The sequence below is a fragment of the Lutjanus erythropterus genome, chromosome 2 (assembly GCF_056507025.1).
Source record: "Lutjanus erythropterus isolate fLutEry1 chromosome 2, fLutEry1.hap2, whole genome shotgun sequence".
Classification (NCBI taxonomy): domain Eukaryota; kingdom Metazoa; phylum Chordata; class Actinopteri; order Lutjaniformes; family Lutjanidae; genus Lutjanus; species Lutjanus erythropterus.
The window spans coordinates 15,970,764-15,993,477 of NC_139318.1; the positions used below are offsets into that span (position 1 = coordinate 15,970,764).

General features: G+C 37.0%; 3 protein-coding genes across 6 annotated transcripts in view; 2 read left to right on the plus strand and 1 right to left on the minus strand.

Annotated features, from left to right (window-relative positions):
• The first annotated feature begins 3,260 nt into the window (after positions 1 to 3,260).
• cd8b (cd8 beta) lies at positions 3,261 to 6,944 on the plus strand. The gene is made up of 5 exons (XM_084744302.1): positions 3,261 to 3,597; positions 4,906 to 5,259; positions 5,771 to 5,857; positions 6,200 to 6,292; positions 6,907 to 6,944. The coding sequence occupies exons 1-5, from the start codon at positions 3,267 to 3,269 to the stop codon at positions 6,942 to 6,944; spliced, it is 903 nt and encodes a 300-aa protein (XP_084600428.1). The 5' UTR covers positions 3,261 to 3,266.
• A 6,481-nt stretch (positions 6,945 to 13,425) lies between these two features.
• On the plus strand, positions 13,426 to 16,601 carry cd8a (CD8a molecule). Of its 3 annotated transcripts, XM_084744322.1 has the most exons (7): positions 13,426 to 13,572; positions 14,144 to 14,275; positions 14,557 to 14,886; positions 14,972 to 15,073; positions 15,177 to 15,284; positions 15,517 to 15,556; positions 16,398 to 16,601. In XM_084744322.1, the coding sequence occupies exons 2-7, from the start codon at positions 14,239 to 14,241 to the stop codon at positions 16,444 to 16,446; spliced, it is 666 nt and encodes a 221-aa protein (XP_084600448.1). In that variant the 5' UTR covers positions 13,426 to 13,572; positions 14,144 to 14,238; the 3' UTR covers positions 16,447 to 16,601. The 3 variants fall into 3 exon arrangements, with proteins under 3 accessions (XP_084600448.1, XP_084600440.1, XP_084600455.1); XM_084744314.1 differs by lacking the exon at positions 13,426 to 13,572 and having other exon boundaries at positions 13,680 to 14,423; XM_084744329.1 differs by lacking the exon at positions 13,426 to 13,572 and having other exon boundaries at positions 13,680 to 14,275.
• Positions 16,602 to 19,287: 2,686 nt separating this feature from the next.
• cast (calpastatin) overlaps positions 19,288 to 22,714 on the minus strand; it is a 38,686-nt gene continuing 35,259 nt past the window's right edge. For both annotated transcript variants that reach the window (XM_084729658.1, XM_084729654.1), the window contains 10 exons: positions 22,356 to 22,469; positions 22,099 to 22,203; positions 21,893 to 22,000; positions 21,715 to 21,807; positions 21,418 to 21,462; positions 21,196 to 21,324; positions 20,940 to 21,026; positions 20,528 to 20,557; positions 20,141 to 20,247; positions 19,288 to 19,580 (listed from right to left, as the gene is read on the minus strand). In XM_084729658.1, the coding sequence (XP_084585784.1) occupies positions 20,149 to 20,247; positions 20,528 to 20,557; positions 20,940 to 21,026; positions 21,196 to 21,324; positions 21,418 to 21,462; positions 21,715 to 21,807; positions 21,893 to 22,000; positions 22,099 to 22,203; positions 22,356 to 22,469 (810 nt within the window). In that variant the 3' untranslated portion in view covers positions 19,288 to 19,580; positions 20,141 to 20,148. The remainder of the gene's footprint in view (positions 19,581 to 20,140; positions 20,248 to 20,527; positions 20,558 to 20,939; positions 21,027 to 21,195; positions 21,325 to 21,417; positions 21,463 to 21,714; positions 21,808 to 21,892; positions 22,001 to 22,098; positions 22,204 to 22,355; positions 22,470 to 22,714) is intronic.

Consider the following 22,714-nt stretch of genomic DNA (forward strand, 5'->3'; position numbering starts at 1 on the left):
TATGACAGTGAGCTAGAGTGACTGCAGTGTTTCAGAGAACAAGATTTTATGTTGGCCAGTACTATGAACTCTGGTCTAATATTTACATACTAAACTTGATGCAGGTGCAATAAAACATCACCAAACTGACCCAGAGATTCAATGTTCTGAAAAGATAGTCTTGTTTTTTATACTTGTTTGTCATTGGTGCACATGTGGCTTGTTGGAACAGGAGAACAGGGTATCACAGGATTCAAGCAAAAACATGCATTGGACATCCTGCCAGTGTGTTTTAGTGCTAAACAATCGCTGAAAGGACTTAAATGCTTGATTGACAACTTTTCAAGTTACCAGTTTCAACAACAAAGGTAAATTGTGAACAAGAGAGGTCATAGACGAGCTGATACAGTCGACTGCAGAATCTCTGTAAACACGCAAGATGATGTTAAATAGTATTTGTTTAAAGCACTGGTAATGAGAACCAAACAGACTCCAAACTCATGAAGTCATGTCTCAATGAAATGAACATTCACCCAAATTAGATGTGTAGAGGAGTAGAGAAACTAAATAAGAGGCAAACTTCTCAGCAGGCAGCTTTTGACTTGTAGCGTCGGAGCAGAGAGATCAACAAAGGCGCTCTAGCTCAGCGATACGTAAAGAGCAGCTCTGAAGCCCCCTGTTTTCAAAGAATCCTGTGATCTTGTTCCCTGACTCGCTCGAGTCTTCGACCCCCGTCGAGTTGTAGGGTGCCCACATCCTCTCACTTTAAGACCCCCACCAGACCGTTCTACACCCTAACCTTTCATGCCCACACAAAACAATCCAGAGACAGAACAATCCACAGACACCATTCTGATGATTCAAGTGCTTATCTGCTTTATCAAGGAAATTCTGAGTTCTAGGGATAATCAGACATTAAAAAAGTCAGTCCACATTTTAGAATAACTGCCCCAAAATACAATATAAATGTCATTTGATTGGATATATTATCTTGACTTTTGGAGTAAATTTCTTAAAATGTAGTTTTCCAGTAAGATATCGACTATACAGATATCTCAAGTACCTCCTTGGCACTTTCCAATACACTGTACCTCCATGTGATTCATTAGGACAGGGTGATACAGCTTAGAAATAATATCTTGTTGTTTTTAGGCTGTTATGCAATAAATGTTACATCACAATATAGACATTTCCTTTAAAATAACATACCCTTAGACATGGACATAAACCAGATATCAATCTTTTATGTACAAGTAACTTGATATCGATATTTAGTTAATATTGTAGGGCCTGACATTGGTTATTTCATGAAATATAAACTGAGATTTTTGAAAGTCTTCAGTAATGTAAGTGGGTAATGGCAAATAACAGAACAGCTTGAACAGTCTTTTAGGTTCAGAAAATGGCACCACTTTACTTTAATACAGCCCCCAACTTTATTTATAGAATTTGACACAACCCAGTTGATCCAAAGAGCTTTACAGCTCACACTGGAAAACATTACAAGAAGAAGCCAATACAAACACAAGAAAGAAAAGAACAGAGTTACAGTAATGGTAAAGATTATTTTCACACATAATAATGTCAAACGGTCATACAGAGCGTATGACATGCAAGATCCTCTAAAGGTTAAGGGGAAATACCTAAACTGGCTGAATAAGGCACAGTTAAAAGCTGATGCTTTTTAAGGTTGATCTTGAAAATCGCTAGCGAGGGAGAATCAAATGGAATTCAAAACTTTGGTGTCGGAAAAAAAGGGAAAAGACAACACTTATTTTCACTTATATTGCGATAAAACGATGTCCAAAATATAAAATCCTAGTCTAGTGTCATACTGTGATTCTGTTGTAATATTGGTATATTGTCCTCCCCTGCTGCTCATGAATGGTGATATTAGTTAGTGTCTGATTTAGGGTTATGAGTAAATAGATCTCAGTGTATCCTATCAGCCTTAGTCACTGGATTATCCATTGAATTCAGCAAACCAAAGCTATTAATTGTAAAATTTTGTATTGAATTGGATAATTGATTAGTCAATTGTTGGAAAAAGAATCAACAATTTTGATTATCAGCTAACTGTTAGTCATTCATCAAGCAAAAATGCAGAATTTCCATTAGTCCCAGCTTTGTAAATGTAAAGATTTGCTGTTTTTTTCTCTCTCTGCTGTATATCATCACAAATGAGGTACATTTGGGAATTGGACTGATATTTGTCAAAATAAAGTAATTGAAGACCTCACTTATTCCTTGGAGATTGTGATGGCAATTTCTACTATTCTCTGACATTTTGTTGATGAAGTGATTCATTGATTAACAAATTCTTAAATGGTAAAAGAAAAAGGATAATTCCAAAGTCAAGTGGTTTTAAAGCAGAACTGCTGTCGTCTTTTCATGTGTCGCGTCAGCAGCTGCCGCATACCAGTCAATCGTCTTCGTCTTAGGACAATATGAAGACCTCAACTGAGTTGTGCAGAAAGGATCTTCTGTATGTTTTTAGGAAATTTAGAAAGTAAATGTCTCAATTTGTTCTAATGATTTATGTATTAAGGTATGAAAAGAAAGAAATTAGTTGGGGATAATCCATTGTCAACGGAAGAAATTCAGGGAAGTTTCTTTAAAATCCAAATTGAACTAAAAAAAAAAAAATTAACACTAAATACCAAAACATATTCAAGTTGTTAAAATGATATATTATTCAGTCTTTATAATTGAGAATGATTTCACAATTAAACTATTTTAGTCAATCTCTCACTTTCTTATGTACAAATGTCAAGTGTCTTGATATAATTGATGTTTTTTATGCAAAATTAAAGACAAAAGCCATAAGAAAGGGCTAAATAAGCTGTATACACACACCAGTGAATAACTAATAATAACCTACAGCATTGTGGATGAAGGTTTGTATCACTGATCATTTCCAGTTAATCCCTCATGTTTAAGCTCTATATTTGTATTCCCGTTCTGTGCTCTGCAGTAAGGCATGAAGCTGTGTATGTAGGACTCTGCTGAGCTCTAGGTCATGCACCTGGGCAGAGACCGCAGCACTGCAAACTGCTGCTCTGTGTATACAGCTTTTTATTGCTTGATATGTGGTATCATGTCAGCTCTGATGAAGCATCACGTTTTCAGCTGTTTGCCATGATCATCGTATGCAGGTCATGCATGTCAAACTCCATCTTTTTTCTTAAACAACACATCACTGAGATGAAAACACAGTTGTTACTTGTTTGATATACTGCAGTCAAGAATGTCAGAATCAGGTGGTTCACATTCTTTTTATGCTTTATATGGTACACTTTTTGCCAGTTATGTTTTATGCGAATTTCAAATGTGGTATGAGTGTGTGTGTTGTGTGTAAGTCCCTTGGCTGGTGTGTAGCCCACTCTGATAGGCCCTGTGTGTGTCACATTGGGGTGTTACCTTGTCGACTCAGCGGCCTTGTCAGCTCAGTTCCTCCCATCATCTCTGAAAGACAGACAGCAGGAAAAGAAAGTATCAGCGGCGTCCCTCAGCTACCACTCCAGATTCACACACGCACATACACATACTGGAGACCGGACAAAATGATCCTGCTGCCACTGGCATGGACACTGTTGACAGTGTCACTGTGGACATCAGGTAAGACCACCAAGTTTGTCTGTGTTGTTTTCATGCTGTCGTTAGCTTGCGGCATTGTCAACATCATCAGTCAAGGGCCTGTAGTTCAGGAATGTATTGTTGTATAGTAAAACTGAAGTTTGTGTGATGTTTAACTTAATTATCTACAGTCATCAAATTCACCCCTAACCAAAGTTTGTGCTGAAAGGTGAAATTTGTCTTGTATAGTTCAACAGATCAAATGGACAGTTTAGACTCAGAGTAAGTATAACGCTGTAGTCGTAGTTATATCTCAGCATTCTACAGTTATACCGGTCTAAATTATTGGCATTGTTGTGTAATTCTATCAATATAATATGTGCAATCTGGATTAAGTGATAATAAATTATGAGGGTAACAATACAGTACCTGTTTGTTTCTGTTTTGTTTCTGCCATAGGTCTTTATCAGTGTCAATTTTATATTTACATTTATGAAATTTTTAGATTGCTGCTCTGTTAAGGCTTTGACGATGATGAATTTTATGTGTTCTACACTATGCAACTCATTGAATAAAGAATTTGTTTTGGTGCATAGTTGAACGTCACGTAATTTGTGAATTTACATACAGAAGAACTAAGAGATGATCCGAAAGACTTCAGTATCAGTGAGCCTCAGTCTTTCCACACTGGAAACCTTTGCATTGCCTCTATCTGAAGATATTTCGAAAGACTAGTGATTACAACAGGTTTATGCTGATCTACCTGACTCAAAAGCGCACAAAATAGGCATAGAAACAATTCTAAAAATAGATAAAATAGTTCTGGCTGTGATACCTTAAACATTGCATAAGCGCTAAATCAGCCTCCTCATACAACAATGTCAAAATGTCATCTTCATAGAGTTTGAAATATGTACAAAAAGTTTCTTCATAGTTCATTTCCATTCTTGCAACACTTTTGGTAATAGTTATAGTGTTTCTATACCATACTGACAGTTGTGTTCGTCCTTTCTTTTGCGTCGCTTGAAGTACGATTACTTGTATGTGCCTTTATTTTACAATTAGTCTGAATTTTGTAATTGAATGAATTTTGTTTGAGAGACTGCACCTTTCCAAACACAAAGATGGACAAGGAAGTTATCTAAAGTCATCAAAACAAGACTAAGACTAACCAGAGTAACCTGTTTGAGAAAATACACAATTCTTAGAAGTATGGTTGTTTGGCCTGCACCTTGTTGTAGTGTTTTAGAGCCGAACTGTTATTAAGGATATTTAAAGCTGAAACTGGGCGATGTAGTGTAAGTATGTGTCTGTTGAAATATCAAATGTCGCTCCATTTCCACTCTTTAGGTTTGGCCAAGACCGTACAACCAGAAACCATCAACATTCGTTATCCTGACCTTTTCAGTACAGAGACTATTGACTGTGACTGTGTTGAGGCCTGTGACACTGTCTACTGGTACCGCAGTATTTCCAGTCCCAGTCAATTACAGTTCCTTGGAAAATGCAACAACGCTGACTCTACGTCCTATGGAGCTGGTGTGGAAAAAGCACGGTTCAAATTCAGCAGGAAGACCAGCAGTATGTCCTTTACGCTACGCATCATCAATGTGACAGAAAAGGACACAGGGGTTTATTCTTGTGTTCTTAGGGACAAGAAAAACAATGAAATATGGAAACCTGGGGTTCCTCTTCGGCCAGGAGGTTTGTATGCTGAAATCTCAAGACCTTAATTCGCAGGAGTTAAATATCAAGCAGCTGTGAGAGTTTTAGTACATCTGTTTGAACTCAGGTGACCAGTGGAGGAGAACTTATTTAAGGATTTAAATTGCTGATCCAAACCTGAACCAACCTCTTCATTTAAATCTTGTACATTATGACATCTAACACGATATATAAAGACCCCTCTCTTCTCAAGGTTCCACAGTATAACCTTTTATTGTCGCCTCGCTTTATTCATTGATATTTTATTATTATTATAGAGACAATTCAATGGTTCGCTGCCCCAATATGACAACTGTAGAGTCATTAACAGCATACATGATGTATTTGTGAGGGAACTGGTTGATATGATCTTGATCAGGATCATGTTTTTTTATGATGGAAAAAGATGGGAAAATAGGGACAGGTTGAAAATCAAATAATCTTTACAGACTTCTCTCACTGATATTTATTTATCTCTTGCGTTTATGATCGTTTGGTCTTTATCTTACAGCGAGCACTCCGACATTACCACCTAAGACAAAACCCAAACCACCAGTCAAGTCAGCCTGCCGCTGCCCAAAGAAGAAGTCCTCACAGAGTAAGTTATTTTCAGTAAAAGAAAAGGAGCCGTTGCATGCACATGTTTGTGGTGACACGTAATATGATGCTCTTCTTATTATAAATTTAACTTTACATGTGTCTCATGATGTATAAGCACTTTGATCTGTGAACATATATATTGTAACTGGGCCCAGATCTGGTGCACTGCACCTGATTGAGATGATGTAAATGCAATAGAAGACGTAGTTTTGTACAAACAGTGAAATAACAGGTTGTACTAAGAGAAGTAACCATATGATTGATTATATCACCTGACTACAATGCAACAAGCTAATACATTTAAACATTCAAACTTTGTACTGTATATGTTGCGTGTTAGCTGATGGCTGCAGCTCCCTGATCCTGTGGCCTTTGGTTGGACTTATTGCGGCCGTGGCTCTGGCTCTCATCTGCGTACTGTACTACTTCAGCCGTAAGTGGTCCTCCAATACTCCTCTAGTTTAATGCACTGAACATGTAAAGTCACTAAGTGAGATTGTCACACTTTTCCAACTGCGGGTCTTTTGATATATCAGCATTGATGTTAACGGTGTTATTTAAAAACTAAAATATTGATAGCATGTTACAATACACATACAATAATATCATGTAAATCATGCAGCACCAAAGCAATAATGCAATATATATGTGTTTCTTTGTGTTCTCGCTTTGTTTATCTTTTCACCATACATTAAGTGTATTTGTACTCTCTGCTCACTTTTGTAAACCTATGGTGACAGGCTCTTTCTCCACCTCCCTACACTCTATTTAGAGTGTAATTAACTTGCCAAAAAAGAGACAAAATGCACAATAAACAAACTTAGAACAAAGATGAATTTGACTGATAGCATTATTTGTTTTCTACATTGCAATAATATCATTTCCTTGAATTCCTTTGGCCACGATAATTGTGTAGTAAAAATCTGATACCATATACAGCTGATTGACAGTCCTAATTCGAAGAGATTTGAAATGTAAATGAGTTAAAAAAAAAAATCTATCATCTGTTAAATGTTTTCTTTTGTTTAAACATGTTCTTGGTTATAGGGCTACCCAAAAAATGTCGGCACCGCTTTGTGAAGTAAGTAGATCACTTTAAATAGAGAAAACTTTTCCTGTGCCAATAAAATTTCAGGATACTTTGCATTCCCTGTTTAATATCACTTTTGTAGCTAACATGTACTGTACTTGACTAAAACTTGAATCTTTGTTTTATTTTTCTCTATAAAGGAAGCGATAGAAGACCTAAAGTGTTGCATCAACAGCTTACGTCTCACTCAGAGTACGTACCTTATGTGTGTAATTGTACACATGTGCATATAAAACATTAATTGTATGTGTAATATTTATTACCATATCAAATATTTTCAGGTTTAAGTAGAAGTGCTACAACATGTGCTCAAATCAGAGCTTGTTTATGCTGTGCAAATATTACAAATCTTTCATACACACTCTCTCTTTTCTGTGATTGCAGTTTCTGAAGTAATTTCACTTGAGCTGACGTCACGTGGACCATGAAGAACTTCATTCACCCTGAAGATTTATTCTGCTGACAACATGTCATTGAATGTCACAGTGAACTGTGTTTTCAGCGGCAGTAAACATGTAACATATTGTGATATACTGACTGTTTCTGACGGCTTCAGAGTTTAGACAGATCAACTTCAGTTATAAGTTCTGCGCTGTAACTTTTCTTCTGTAATATTGTTTTATTATTTGTCAATAATCATTATCCAGACGACATCATCATTTATGCAGGTGCTCTTTCAACTCAGCAGGTTTATGATCTGTAGTTTCTGGTTTTTACATAATGATTCAATCAGTATTTTCACTCAAAGCCCAAATCCAATCCGGTTATTTACGTACAAAAAGCGCATAGATCTTGCTCAGATCCAGACCTTCAGATCCGTCCCCTCCACTGAGCTCTGCTGGAGTGTAACGAGTCCACAGTTCTGTGTGATATCAGATATAGACTTCTAAACAGCTGAACTGAAATACAGTCTTTCTTACTTATTTGAGCTTTTTTCTTTCACAGGATTTTTATGTGTTTCTTTATTTTTACGACATTTATTTTGAAGAAAACAGCACTGTCAAATTGATTTTTATATTGGCATAATTCTGTTAAATCAATAAAATTGTATATTTCCATTCATTTAAAGTGGTGTATTATCTGTTATTAAATGCATCTATAAACACATTTTTTTCTCTAACAACCATTCAGTTACCCACAGATTAATGATGCTAAAGGTTTGACACAGTTGCTCAGGGGACGTTTTGCAGAAGCAGGAATAATTCAGTTATAACCGAGAGGCAAATCACTGTATGTCTCCAATGACAGTTATGGCTAGTGCACAGATAACTCAGAAGTCCTATATTTCTAAATGTTTGGTAGTGCTGTCTCGTACATCTAAAAGATTTTTGCACGTGTATTGAAGAGAAGAGAAAGGGGTTTGGAAGTGGGTGTTGATCATCCATTGTCAATATTGTGTTTGGCGGAAGTTGAGTAGGTGAGTGACAGGGTTCGGTTTCTTCCTTTACCTTTGATGCGTAAACTTACATCACATTCTGTTTCTCTTGAACTGCCTCTGGTGCGTGCTGACAAACTTTATTATAATATTATAATCTTAAATTACACTCTGAAGTATGTGGCTCTTGCTGTCTCTCTCTCTCACACACACACACACGCACACACACATTCACAAATACATACACAAAGCAACACACATGCACACCTGCGCAACTGAGTTTAAAGAAACAACTGAGTTGGTGGTTGTTCGGGTCTCAGGGAGTGTACGCAACCCTTTCCTGTGTGCTGGAGAAACAGAAGAGACAGAGCCATGTTCACTGAGATGCTATCGCTTCGCTTCAGCTTTGAGCTCTTCATCTAGTCTCTGAAACAAAAAGACCACAAAAATACCACAGAGCAAACCGCAAGCACTGACAGACACACAGAGAGAGACAGAGGCAGAAAGACAGAAAGAGCGTTACAGTTTTTAAATGAGAAAACATGAAGAGAGCTTTTTGTTGGGGTGTGTTTTTATTGTATATGAAATAATACACTTCCATTGCCAAATGCATTTAAACACAGTGAATGGCTATTTTAAATATATCCAGTACAGGTATGTACATATGTGTATGTGTGGGTGGAGGTGTTTATTGATTTATAAATCATAAATTATTATTGTACTTGAAAAAAAAAACAACCTAAAAGTAAACGTACATGAATAAGTCTAGATTCATTAGATACAATTAGCACTGGTTAAGTCAAATGAACAAAGTCAAAACATGCTAAATCAACATTTTGTTTTATTTAAAACTGTTGCCTATATACAAAATAGACTAAGATTACATTCAGTTGCCCTTCGATATGAACAGCTGCTTACTGCTCACTGGGTTGACAAAATTACGGAAACGCCTCTCAATGTAAGGCAATACAGTTTCTAACACCACACAAGACAGCCGCCCCAAAAAGATGTTAAAGTTGAATCAAAACATGTCTTATTGAAGTTTCAAGAAAAGCAAATACTATAACCTTGATAAAGATTTATTGTAAGGATTTATTGCAGGGCTGTTGTATTGAGCAGCTCTAGTTTTACGTAGGTGTTCCTGTACATATTATCAGTCTGTGTCGACGTTTATTCACGTCCATCAGATCCAGGAAACATGAATGAAAGCTAAAACAAACTAAAACAGCAAATATAGAGGATTAATTTCTTCTGTTTTCTGTTTACTAATAAGGTGTGTATTTAAAACACAAAACACTGTACAAATGTAAAGACAGCACACTATACACAATATCTTTTGTAAGACATTTGTGTGTGTTGTGTCCCATTTCTTCTTCTCATAAATATATACCGCATACCTCACCTGTGTTATTTTTTATTGTAAGTACCTAACATATCTTAAATAAATAAGAGAAACACTCGCATATGTTTTAGTGTTTAACATTTTAAAACCTAATAAATATACCCTACACTAATTAGATTCATTGTTAAGAGCTGTAACTTGTACAAGGGTGAATAATGGTCTCTCCAAAGGATCTTCTTATTTTAAACTTTTGTCAGCATTTCAACTGAATGCAGCTCACCTCAGAGAAACAAACATAAAACATGGAGTAGCACAATATGTTGTAGATATTGAACAGAATGATAGTTGCATGAAACTGCATTTTACTGTAAATTGTTTTTATTTTAATTTCTGTTACAAAAAAAAATTAATTGAAATTAATTTCATATGATAATTTCACATATGTGACAATTAAGAGTATACATGTGTTATGTGGGTCTTAACATCGAAGAATGCTTTCTTTAGCAACAGCTAGTTTATACATATTCACAACTACAAATAATACATATTAAAGACAACATATAGCATGGTGTATGTTAGTGATCAGTTCTGTAAAATGCAATAGTTTTATATTTAAATCCATTACACTTAAATGACGCAACAAAAACACATAACAGCATATCAGTCAGGCACGAAAAATGTCTGATTCCAAATACGTAAAAGCAACAGTGTCGAATCATACAAAAGGAACTAGGCTATTTGTGGTAAAATACTGCAGACAGTATATTGTGTGATATATCAGCTCATGCCTTCAGGATCAATTGTCTCAAGCTACAGTAAATACACATATATAGTAATGTAAGGGCCGTAAAGTTTTAAAACTTAAATCTGTCATCATTTTCTTCTCAAAGTCACAAACTGAACATGTGATAGTCCACAAGATGAGTACTTTATAAATAGTATATTCACACAGTGATTTATTTTTTCTGAATAGTTTTACCTTGTTCACCCAATTCATGTCTCATTTTGTACACTAAGAATAGAAACCCCAATTAGATGTTTTTAAAACCTTACTTTAAACTTTATTTCAGCACTCTTGTGTGAAACCAAAAAAGGTAAATTCAAATGCGAAAAAATTACTTTCCAAAACAACCATTTATACAGTTCTGACAGGAAGTCTCAGCAGCATAAGAAACGATGAGCAAACATGTATACAAGCATCTGCAGTGTACAGCTCCTCCATTTCAAAGCTCTCTATTGCTACTTACGCCTCTCGTTGCTCTTGGTTTCCTTTTCACAACTTCATATCCCATAATCCCTTAAGCTGTCAGTGCAGAAAGAGCAGAGACAGGTGAGCCAAAGTGATGAAGACCTGGTGAACAAGCAACTGATATTGATGTTGATTTACTGGTATTGATGATGCTGCTATTTTCAGAAAGTAAGGACGTCTCTTCTGGCTGCATTTGAACATCTTGTTATGCGATTCAACTGTACAGGGTTCTCTCTTTTTCACTGGCTTCCCCTGGTCACCCACTACATACACACACACGCACACACACACACACACACACACACACACACACACACACTCTAAGTTTCAGGTTGGAGACCCCCTCGTCTGACTAAGATAGGGAAGCCCAGGCAGGTGTGTTTGTGAGTGACTCAACCCTGAAACAGAGATATGGAAAGGTGAAGTGGGCTAAATGAGAACGTTTTGACTGGGTCTTCCCTTTTAACACAAAGCATCAACAGAATCCCCTGCTTACTGAAAACCAGGTTTCCATCACGGTTTCACTTGAAATAACTGTCAAAGGCTGGTAATTTATGAAAAACAAAAGCCAAAGTTAATAATAAGCATCTGTGAAATAATGTGAAAGGGTAAACAAAATGCTCTACAGCACAGTTTTAAGAGGCAAAATCATATTTAATTCTTCTTCTCTGTTTCGATCTGTAGCTTTCCTCCCACCCATGGAACAGACAAATCGCCCACCAAAGAGCAAAATGTCAGCACTTCTTGCCCATTACTAAATCGGCGCATTTACTTTCCACCACTGAACAGGAAATAGAACGGGCTCTTGGTTGCGCCACAGCTGCTGACGATTTCTGAGTTGATCTGAAGGAAGTTTCACTTCCCTACAACTGTTAGACAAGCTTTCTCGTGAAGTGACATGACACTTAACTGTTCTAACGTCATTGTTAATGGAAACTACTAATTTACAACCTGTATCATTTTCATTTTTGGTCATCATCCCCTTTGCTTGTAATAACTTTTTACTTAGCAGATAAATACAGCTTTACATGGGCCACAATCCACCAGACGTGTTAAAGATATGCCTATTTATCTGAACCTAGTAATATAATACTTTCATTTTGGAGTAAAGAAAACAGCAAAGTAGTAATTCTCAATCATCTTAAAGGTCTAAAGTGTCTAACAATTAGGAGGATCTATTGGCAGAAAAGGAATAGTATGTTTTCATTAGTGTACAGTAGGACTGGGTATCATTTAAAAAAATGACAATACCAGTACCAATACCAGTCCTCTTGAAGTGATACTAATACCAACAAAATACTAATGCAATACCTTTTTTTCTAATATTCTTTTTTATGAAGGACACTTCCAGTGATCGGCTGCAAGCAAAACCATATAAATAGTCTTTTATTCTTGATCTAAAAAAGGAATGAATGCAGGTATTGTTTGACTGGAGAAGTTTTGATACTACTTAGTACTGACTCATTTCAATCGATACCTCAAAGATATTGAGTACTGATGCTGAGCCCAAGTCTATAATCACCTAAAAATAAGAATTATTGTGTTGTTGTTACCTTAGAGGAAGCCATTTGTATCTACATACACCGTGGGTCTGCTTTCAACCATAATGTTTCTACGGTAGGCCAGAATGGACAAACTAAACACCAGTTCTGGAACCACTGCTAGATTCCACTAAATCCTACACACTGGTTCTTTAAAGGGATACCCTGCTTTTCCCATGATGCAACTTGGTTTTGTCAGACCCTACTTACCTGATATATGCACGTCTTTCAAACTCCGCACCTCAAATTTATAACAGCTTTAGCTTTCTGCTAAAAAAAAAAAAAAAAGGTTGTCTCCAAATCCAAGAAAAAAATAATTTCATATCAAAAATTCACTGATGTGTGACACTGCGATTTCTCTCAATGTAAACAGCAATTCACTGAGAGCATTCGAGACATTAAAGTGTTGTTTCTCTGCTCTCTGTGGGCTCAAACATCCAAGCATTTTGCACCTAGCCACACCCCAACCACTGATTTCGCAGCAGCTGTTAAAGCTAAAACACCTGCAGTGACATCACTGATTGGGGCTGTGGTCAACACGGTGCAGCGCAGAGTGCTGTGACTGTTGATTCAGTGCCTCTGCTCAAACATTGACAGAGCTCTACGTCCCGCTTCTACTGCCATCTAGGGGTTTAAATTTCTCTACATGATCTGGCTGTGTTTCATTATGTGATGGGTGTGGTTAGTGGTTTAAATTTCGCATGTTGCACTTTATGATTTTAGGTGATGCCCGTCAAAATGATATTATGTCTGTAAACCTGTCACAAACTGTGCCAGACTAAGTCAAACATGAATAAAGGAAGATGTATATCAACTTATGATATAAAATGTACAGAACAATGTATTAAAAAGGATCAGTTGAAAGAGTATTGTGTAGAGGAGTGCACTGGGTGTAATAGAGATATAAGATATAAAAGATATCATCATATAAAAACATATAATCCTGAACTAGAACGTAGATGCCGAGACAAAAGAGAAAAGAGTAAAGTTAGAATCCACTTAAAGTAGGTCAGGTTTTGACCATTTCATGATGTACCCATTTCTGCTTTTTCGCTCATAAGCTTTTTAACCAAACCACACACAACAGCAGACGGGGAGGGAGGAACACCACAGCAAGTACGTCTTTTTGCTTTGTTTACTTGTTATATTCTTTTACTGGCATTACTGTGGTGTAATATTGCTTGCACTTGCACTTGCTCTTGCGTCTGGTCGTCAGATTAAAACTGGGGATGCTGAACTTGTGGTTTGAGTCTCATTAGACCCTCGGCCACCCTGACAGATCATCACATCCATTAAATTTGCAGTTACAAGAAGTAATTTCACCAGGAAGATCAATGAAAAGTATTTTTTTTGGAATTCCATCCGTTCACAGCTGCTCTATGTCACATCACACACAGGAAGGAGGCAAAAGGCCAAAGTCAACCTCAGACCAGTGGGCAGCCGCTTGCAGGAAATCTAAAAAAAATACTAGTGTATTAAAATTCATGCTTCTTAAAATTTGATTTGTGCACAAACAGTGTAGAGCTGTGTGTGGGTAAAGTGGGCTGCAGACAGACTCAATAACTTGCTCAGGGTGCAGTTTTTAAACTTCCTTCTCTGTCCTGTGGCAGCCTACATACAGTGCGCTGCTGCGTTTGTGTGTCAGTATCTGGTGGGTGAATTCATGTCGTTCAATGCTTCAAACTAGAGACAAAGGTGTGAAGCGCAGATCGGTGGGCTCCACTTCAAACATCTTGCAGACCACGACCTTGCTGCAGGAGGCCTCTGCAACACTCCGCTGCAATGATCCCATTTGATACGGCAGAGAAGAAGGTTACAGGTGGGGCGTGGTTTGGTATCTTACTGAATTATCTCTTAGCAGGCATCAGCAAACACCACAACGACGTGTTCAGGAGCTATTGTTGTCTACGAGATTAAAATGGACAAAAAGTGGATTCATATCCTGGTGATTCTAGTATTTTATCAAAGTAAGTTTAACTCAAAGTTCGCTGATAAGTCTCTTCATTACCATGTGGCAGCTTTGAATTGTTCTCTTGTCTGTGTCTTTTGCTTTTGGGCGGCGAATGATATTATATGCTTCTATTTTATTACGTCTTTTAGAAATTCACTCAGGAGCCGGTGAGGAAAAAACCGTAAAGCAGGGGGAGCAAGTTGAAATCAAATGTGAGCCTGCAGAGAAAGGCACTCTGATCGTCTGGTTTCGAGTGTTGGACACATCTGGCATGGAATTCATTGGGTCTTACAGCATCTCTGGCATGAGAAAGCCGAATATAGGAGCCCCATCTCCCAGCTTCAGTGAAACAAAGATTGCTCAACACACCCTAATCCTGAAATCATTCAACAAAGATAAAGACGTCGGCATTTACAGCTGTGCATGTCTAATCAGAGGCGTTGAACTGAAATTCGGCCAAGTAACTCGACTGGTCGGAGGTGGGTTTTGTTTCGGAAAATTGGCTTATTGACGATATGATGGATGCTTTTGAGTCACACTCTCATGTCTTTCCTCTCTCTTAAGAAAAAGTTGTCGTTGCACCTCCGGTCCCCACCATCTCCACCCAGCTCATCACAAAATGCACAACTGCCACGCCATGCGTTTGTGACAGCAATAACAACCAAGGTTAGTGTTCAAAATCACAATTGCGTGTAGTGAGTCCTTATCATCTTCATATTTATGATGGTGTGTGGAGAAACCAGGTGATAAATGAGCACATGCCTTGCAGAGGAACCCGATCTTTCCATGTTTTGTACTCCAATCATAATGGGCCCACTGGTCGGCGGCTGTGGCCTTCTTCTTCTACTCCTCATCATCACCACCGTGTATTGCCATAGTAAGTCCATCTGAGAGCTTAAACAGTTTTCACGTAGCCAGTTACATGACATTTTCTTTTATGATCTTCAATATGCAGTAAATAAATGCCCACGCTTTGAAAACCTGAGAAGTATTTTAATTTGTGCATAAAAATTGGTCTGTTTTTTTCTGCTTTTCTTGATTTAAACTTTATTTTTCTGTAGTATGTGTCTGTAATCAAGTTTTTAACAACACTTTTTGATTTGCTGCAGAAATAAGGACACGGAGATGCCCACACCATTACAAAAGACAGTAAGTTATTTATTTTTCTTTTCATCTAATGGTATTTTAGGACTTTAGCCAGGATTTTAGAGATAATGTCTAAATATTTTAATCAGTTTTTTATATTTATGTATGTATTCAGGATGTAGCTTTAAAGTTATATTCTGCAAGTTTTAATTAAATAAGCAGTTACATAAAAAAAATCAACAACTTCTCTGAAACTGTTTATATGTACATAATATGGTGCTATATAAAACAGCACTACGTTTAGTTTAACCTCTTTGTCGTCCTTGTTTTCTAGCTGTATGTCTGTTTCTGTCTTCCTGTAAACTGGTCTGTGTGTAAGTGTCTTGAGAGCTACTCAAAATGGAGTCAGAGCCCTTGTATGTGCACACAGACTTAACTAAACTTAAACTGACTCAAATTGCTTGATATTTTTTCTTTAATTATGACAAAATTACACTTCTTTCTAGTGCTCAGAAATTAAATGTCTGTAAAATAAAGTGTCTTATTTTTAAATGCTGTTTCAAAGCTTTTTTCACGCTGCCAGGAATACAGTACTGATTGAGAAATACAGAATTATTTTTAAAATTCTTTTATTAAATGTAGTCACATAAGTTGACAAATTTCAAGTCAAAAACCACTTAAATAAGCTGGTGAAATACTCACCATGTGTTAGTTTTTAATATTATTCCTCTCAGGTTGCTAAAACCCACAAATTCCTCGAAAAAAAAACGTGACCTTTGTCCTCAGTTGTGAATTGTATCTGCGGCCTTGTTTTCCTTTTAATTCCTGACCAAAGAACTGGGCCACTGACAGAAGTAATTCAGTTTTAATTCATACTTTTAAATATCTTGTTTATCTCATATAGGCCGCGGACGATGCCGGCTGGAAAACAAAAGAACAACAGACCTGTTTAATCTAAATGGTGCCATTTCTTTCAACTGCAATTAGTTTCCTGTGTTGTGAACTTGTTGCAGAAATGATTTTTATGTCTTATTTACAGTTTTAATGACATTCATGGTGAATATTTTGTGGCCAACATAAAAAGTCCTCATTGGTTGTGGTAGAACATGTGTTTAAAGTTGATCATGGACTCCACGCAAGAAATACTTTCAAAGCTCTTCATCGTCAACAACAACAACTGTGCTGCTCTGTAACAATCAGACTGAACTATTTTAATGAAACAACATGATGTGAAAAGTCTGTTCATCCAAATCCCATGAATATTAATAATACTGTAAAAACCACTTAAGTCCTGAGAATATTAGAATTTAGCACTCTGGTTCATGTTAATTTTCCCACTGAAATTAATGCAAAAAATGTATATCATTCATTTTGCTTTTGTACAGATTTCATTTACCTTTACAATCTGTATTTTTAACTTTATTTTGACATTGATTTTTCTTTACTTAATTACTGCACTTTCCTTTAGTTTTGTGATTTAAACTTAAACTCGCTTTTTGCTTGAAAAAAAAAACATACAACTGTAGAGATTGATCCTCTCTAGAAATATGATATCCTGCAGGAGGATTATTTGAAATTTTGAAACATTTAGATTAATTTTTTCTTAAGTTAAGCTTTTGATTGTTTTTTTGTGAACATTTCTCCAAAGAAGCATTTCTTGTAATTTCTGTTCCTGTTTCAAAGTAAATGAGGTACAAATGTGAAACATCATTTTTGTTTTTGACATTGGAGGTACAGTATTTTAGAATGATCATACTGTCTGAATTTTCTAATTAAATAAAATGATACCACTCGGATATGCATTCTTTCTTGGCTGCAGTGCAATGTATTTGTATTTATTTATGCTTCTTTTTATTTCACTCATTCTTGATAATTGGAATACAAAATCTATTATAAGGTTTTTTGATTTTTTACTCCTTCAGTTGTGCTGGGAATATATATTTTGAAAGATCAAAGTCTTGGCTATTACACTTTGTAACGGGCCAACCCTGTGGTTACTAAATTTTTTTATTAAAGGTAAACATCAACTCTGTGAAATGAAATATCTGGCGGAGTTGACGTCTTACAGAGTTGACATAATGTCACATTTTTTCATTTCACAGCATAGTTGAAGTGAGCAGCCATTTTATTTTTTAAATTTGTGAAGAGTCCTCTTAATGCTAATTAAAATACACATTTTTAAACCATAATTCTTATTTAGCTTTGATTTAGAAAGGCTACAGAGTTGACATGTAATGGTTGAGACACTTCTGATAGCAATATTATTTAATGAATTTGTTGAAAAATAGAAAGCTTGAGCCGTATTTCTGCCTTTTAAACCAGGAAGTGAGGCAGGAGAGTTGAGGGTATAGCTAGATATTTTACGTCCGATTAAATCGGGTTTTTGTAAAATAAATAAATAAATAAATAATCTGATGGAGTTTTAAAGGACCATTAAAAAAAAAAAAAAACTAAAACAAAGATTATATAATCACATATTTTTATACCTATGTTATCAGTAGGTCTTGTTTTGAATTCCTGTCTGAGACAAGGGTGTTTTCTGGCACAAAGTTTAGAAATGTAAAAAATTCAAGCCAAAAAATTGGAATCAGTTGGCATTATTTTCATCCTCACACATCCCCATCAGTCATTTGGGGCCTTGGCAGAGAAATGTAAATTTTACATGAAATTGGAACTAAATTGTTTTGTCTCATGAGTAAAAAGGAAGTGGGCTGCTATAACAGTGTGCAAAGTGAAAAACCACAAAGTCATGAGTAGTGAACAGTATTTTCTGATGAGATTCTGTTCCCGTTTAATACAAAAACAGTTCCACCACATAAGAAAGAAAACAGTGTTTATTGGTTTCCTGCAGGATTTTTCCCACAGATTAAGGCAGTTCATGTTGGTTTGTTTCTCATTTTAGACAGAAGTCATAGAAACCAGACTCTACATATAGAAAATACACCGTTCCAATTTTTATATATATTTTTTATTTAATTAGTATTCCCACATCTAAAATATCTCTCATATCTTTTGACTCGCACCCAGACAAAACCTTTGACATGGAAAAAAACTTGGGGAAAGTATATTGATTTTTGACTTTACAGTCGAAAGCCCTTTCTTAATTATACAGTGTTTTCTTATATAGAGCAAAAAATCTTTTTTTTTTTGTACAGTATACAAACAGGGGCAGTTTACAAGCGTGTAACCACCTCGGTTCACTAAGTGCACTTCTGGACACCAACATTTGTTTTTTCTACACAGCCAAATACATACAGACCCTTCTTGTGACAGAAAGCAAAAGGCATTTGCAAGAAGCTTTCGAATACAGAATGAAGCAGAACAACCTCCCGGAAATCCTCCACACATCATGTAAACTATGTATTGTCCAAAATATAAGCAAACTAAGCTGTACACTAGTGTCTTATTGGCATCTGACCACATCATGATAGAAAACTTTTTTTGCCTTTTCTGTGTACATCAAGATTGCACAAACATCCCGATACTATACACCCAATCCGCACTGCTCCCAGGCAAGCTGACAGTCACCGCTGCTGAACGTCACAACACCGCCGGACCTGAAGATAAGAGGCTCGTTGTGATATTAACGGCATTGGAGACACAGAAACTGTCAGCTGAGATGTACATGCAGGACTCTTACGGGCAATGCCTTCCTTCCCTCGGCACACTCGACACACAAACCAACAAAACAAAAGATTTTCATTTAATGTTTAATCCCTCTGATTCCCCCCAGTCTCCCTCTTACTTTCTTTGTTCATAACTCATTCTCTCAATTCCATTTTAAGTTAAAAAAACTTTCATTTTCTCCAAAAACAGAAACCAAACACTCCTCCTCTTTATACCTCTCCTTTTCAATACATGAAACCGAGCAAGAAAGGCGCTGCACGTAGAGCTGCGTATGTGTGAATGTGTGTGTGAGTGTCAGTGTGTGTGCGTTTGTGTATTGAGCAAGTGTTATGGGTGTGTCTAGGTTTGTCTCTCATCCAGTATACATTCTTGATGATTTAGAAAAATAGAATCATTATCCAGAGAGCAGCTCCCTCACTGATGCGTCCCCGTGGCCAGGAGGACAAATCGCACCAACAACCTGCAACACAGTGGAAAGATGTGGACGTTTATCTTCATCATGCTGAGCATGTTACATATATTATCAGGTAAAATTATGCTAAATATCAGGGTTGTCGCAAAACTAAACTCAAAACTAAAACTAGGCGTGAAAAACATTGAACTAGACTTCTGAAACTAACTGAAACGATTATCTAAAATAAAAGTATACAGGAAATGTGTTTAGTTTTAGTCTTTGCCAATTAGATCAAATCTGTCAACGCAACAAACATGAGGAGGCATCGGCAGACTGTGATGTCTGCATGACTGTGAGTCTTCACAAAATGTTGTGTTTGTGTTGTAATACCTGTTCTGAACTTGTCCCTGACAAATATCCCCCGTCTAAAACTAACACTGAAACTAATGAAAATTAAACTAAAACTAAACATTTTTAAACAATAAAAACTAAACTTGAAAACCCACACTGGAACCTACCTGAAACTAAACTGGCTTGAAAACAACAATTAAAAATGAAATAAAATTAAGAGCGAATGAAAAAGATGAAACTATAATAACTCTGCTAAAGATGAGAGCAAATCTTACCAAGTGGTCTAGCTCTTGCCTCCCTTCTTTGTAGATGTTGGCACAATGTCTGAGCTTAGCTGAGCTGATAGCTGGTCAGTGGGAGATGGCTCCTCTGCGTGGTGTTTCTGAAATACAAAACTAAATTTTAAAAAAATGTATAAAGGAAAAGAAGAAGTGGCGCATTTGCATGCAATAATTATACAGAATAAATGTAATTATTTGGGTAAATAAACCAAGTAGAAACAAGAGAAGGCATCACATGCAGCTTTGTGTAGGCTCCACCAATAAAGACATTAATTTTTTATTTGATTTGAGTCTCAGTGCACAGATTCATTTATTATTCATCATAGAGCATAATTATCCATCTTAATGTCGGTCTTCATGCAGCAGGCAGTTTTTGCTTACTTTAGACCTCGACTTTGACTTGCTCTTGCCCTGCAACAAAGTCAACACCTTGGTTAGGCTCAATAACTCTGCATTGTCCATGATGAGGTGACCACTGATGCAGTAAGTGCTAGTAAACAACCTACAGAGGGCGCCACATAATAATGAAAACTAAAATATCAGTAACCGAGGTGTCATTAACACATGTAGACTGACACATGTAACTAGTTGAACTTTGACACATTTTGCAAAGTGAATGATTTTTTAAATATCATGATAATTTAAATGAATAAATCTGAAAACTTTTCATGGACCACCTAGCAGTTTGGTACATCGGGGCCATGGCCTTCAGTTATTATTTATTAACATTTGCTTTTTCAATAATTCCACCTGATGGAACAATTTTGCATCCTCACACAGATCCTCTTTTTACCTTTGGTTTGTCTGTCTTAGATTTACTCTCTTGGGTGTCTGGGAGCAGGGTGCTTGCCAGGGAGTCGAGGACAGGACCGGCCATTGGCTGTGGATCAATAAAAACAAACAACAACAAAAAAAAAGAATAACATTATGACATTTTTCACTGCAGACATTTTGACTTGTCTTACCAATACAAGAAAACCACAGGTGTAACTACAATTAATAACTATGGCTCAAATGCATGCTGTAAGTTTTTTTTTTTTCCACGCTACCTTCAGAGGGTCTGAGTCCAGCACAGGAGGTTCCAGCTTTGTTGCGCCTGCACATGATGTAGCTGGTGCAGCGGGCTCGGTGGAGAAGTCACTGGACAGCAGGTCCAAGGCCGTCTTATCATCCATAGTCTTTGACAGAAAGACAGAAAATCAAACTATAGAGTACATATCATTTCACAGGGCCTGCCTGCTGTCAGATACTGAGTGTGCGTGTATTTTTACCTCCTTGGGTGCTGCAGCTGCTTTTGCCTTTGCTTGTGCCGCTTTCTTTAAAATGAAATTGATGAACATCAGACACACAAGTTATGGAGATTTTTCAGTCTGGACAATTATGAACCATCCAACTAGTAACACTCCAGCAGGACTGACAATGTCAATGTTATTTGAATGGACATGAGCAAATAAAATTTATTTAGTTTATTATCCAGGAATAAACAATCAAAAGAGTCAGTAAGCATCCTTATCTGTGACATGCTCAGTAATAAAGCCAGTTTTGTACAAATGTAGATGTCAGTTTACCTTACGATCTTCCTCAGTGGGTCTGAACTCTGGTGGTAGTGTGTCGTCTCTCTCTCCCATCTTTATCAGCCTCTCTTCAACCAACTTTTTCTCCTGCGACGACACACAAATCAGCTGGAGTGACTGGTGGACTCTGAAATTGAAAATGTTGGCTATGCTCTTGAAGCACTCTGGTTACCTTGACAATGTCTTTGGCAGGAACTGGGGCGGGCTGTGCGGGTGCGGGTGTGATGTCCTTCAGGGTGTCTGACAGAGCGTCCAGGGCGTTGTCTGCTCCCGCTTCCAGCTGAATGCACAAACACAGAAACCAAGATTCTGATGGAACCGTGTGGTTTTAGGGAGTTTAACTGGTGCAAATGTCTTGAACTGTATTTGTGTGTTTACCTGAGGGGCAGTTTCTGTGGGAACAAATGCAGACTTCACTGCTGGGGCAGCAGAGGAGGACACAAAGTCTCCTGCCAAGGCATCCAGAGCAAAGTCTCCAGGGTGCTAGGGAAGTGACAAAATGACACATACACAGTGACATCTCTTTATTTCAAATTATTTCATTATCATTACTGCAAAGATTACTTGCAAACAGGCATCTGTGTATCACAGTGTATAACTTAGAGCTTCAGTAAAGAGTGCTAGATCCAGTGTACCTGTGCAGGAGGAGCCGAGGCTTGGACAACAGGAGCCTGGACAGCAGGAGCTGCTGAGGAGGTCAGGAAGTCTCCAGACAAAATGTCCAGAGCCTCACCAGTGCCCAAGGTGGGCTGCAGGAGGAGGAGAGGAGGGACATGATGAAGAGCTCTAATTAAAATATATTCATAATGTCAAGATGTTTTAAGGTGGAACACAGATAAGATCTTTGCCTTAACGGTGCACATCGAGTTGCAACTAATGATTATTTACAATATTGATTAATATGCTGTTTTTTTCACAATTAATCAATTAATCATTTAGTCTATAAAATGTCAAAAAATGTGAAAAATACTTTCTCAGAACCTAAAGCAACGCC

Bases quoted from the DNA above. Each gene is read 5' to 3' on its own strand.
- cd8b (XM_084744302.1), top strand. From the start codon at position 3,267: ATGGTACACTTTTTGCCAGTTATGTTTTATGCGAATTTCAAATGTGGT. The intron at 5,858-6,199 runs GTAAGTTATTTT...GTTGCGTGTTAG, and splicing joins AAAGAAGAAGTCCTCACAGA to CTGATGGCTGCAGCTCCCTG. The intron at 6,293-6,906 runs GTAAGTGGTCCT...TCTTGGTTATAG, and splicing joins CGTACTGTACTACTTCAGCC to GGCTACCCAAAAAATGTCGG.
- cd8a (XM_084744314.1), top strand. From the start codon at position 14,375: ATGGACAAAAAGTGGATTCATATCCTGGTGATTCTAGTATTTTATCAA. The intron at 14,424-14,556 runs GTAAGTTTAACT...TACGTCTTTTAG, and splicing joins GATTCTAGTATTTTATCAAA to AAATTCACTCAGGAGCCGGT. The intron at 14,887-14,971 runs GTGGGTTTTGTT...CTCTCTCTTAAG, and splicing joins AGTAACTCGACTGGTCGGAG to AAAAAGTTGTCGTTGCACCT.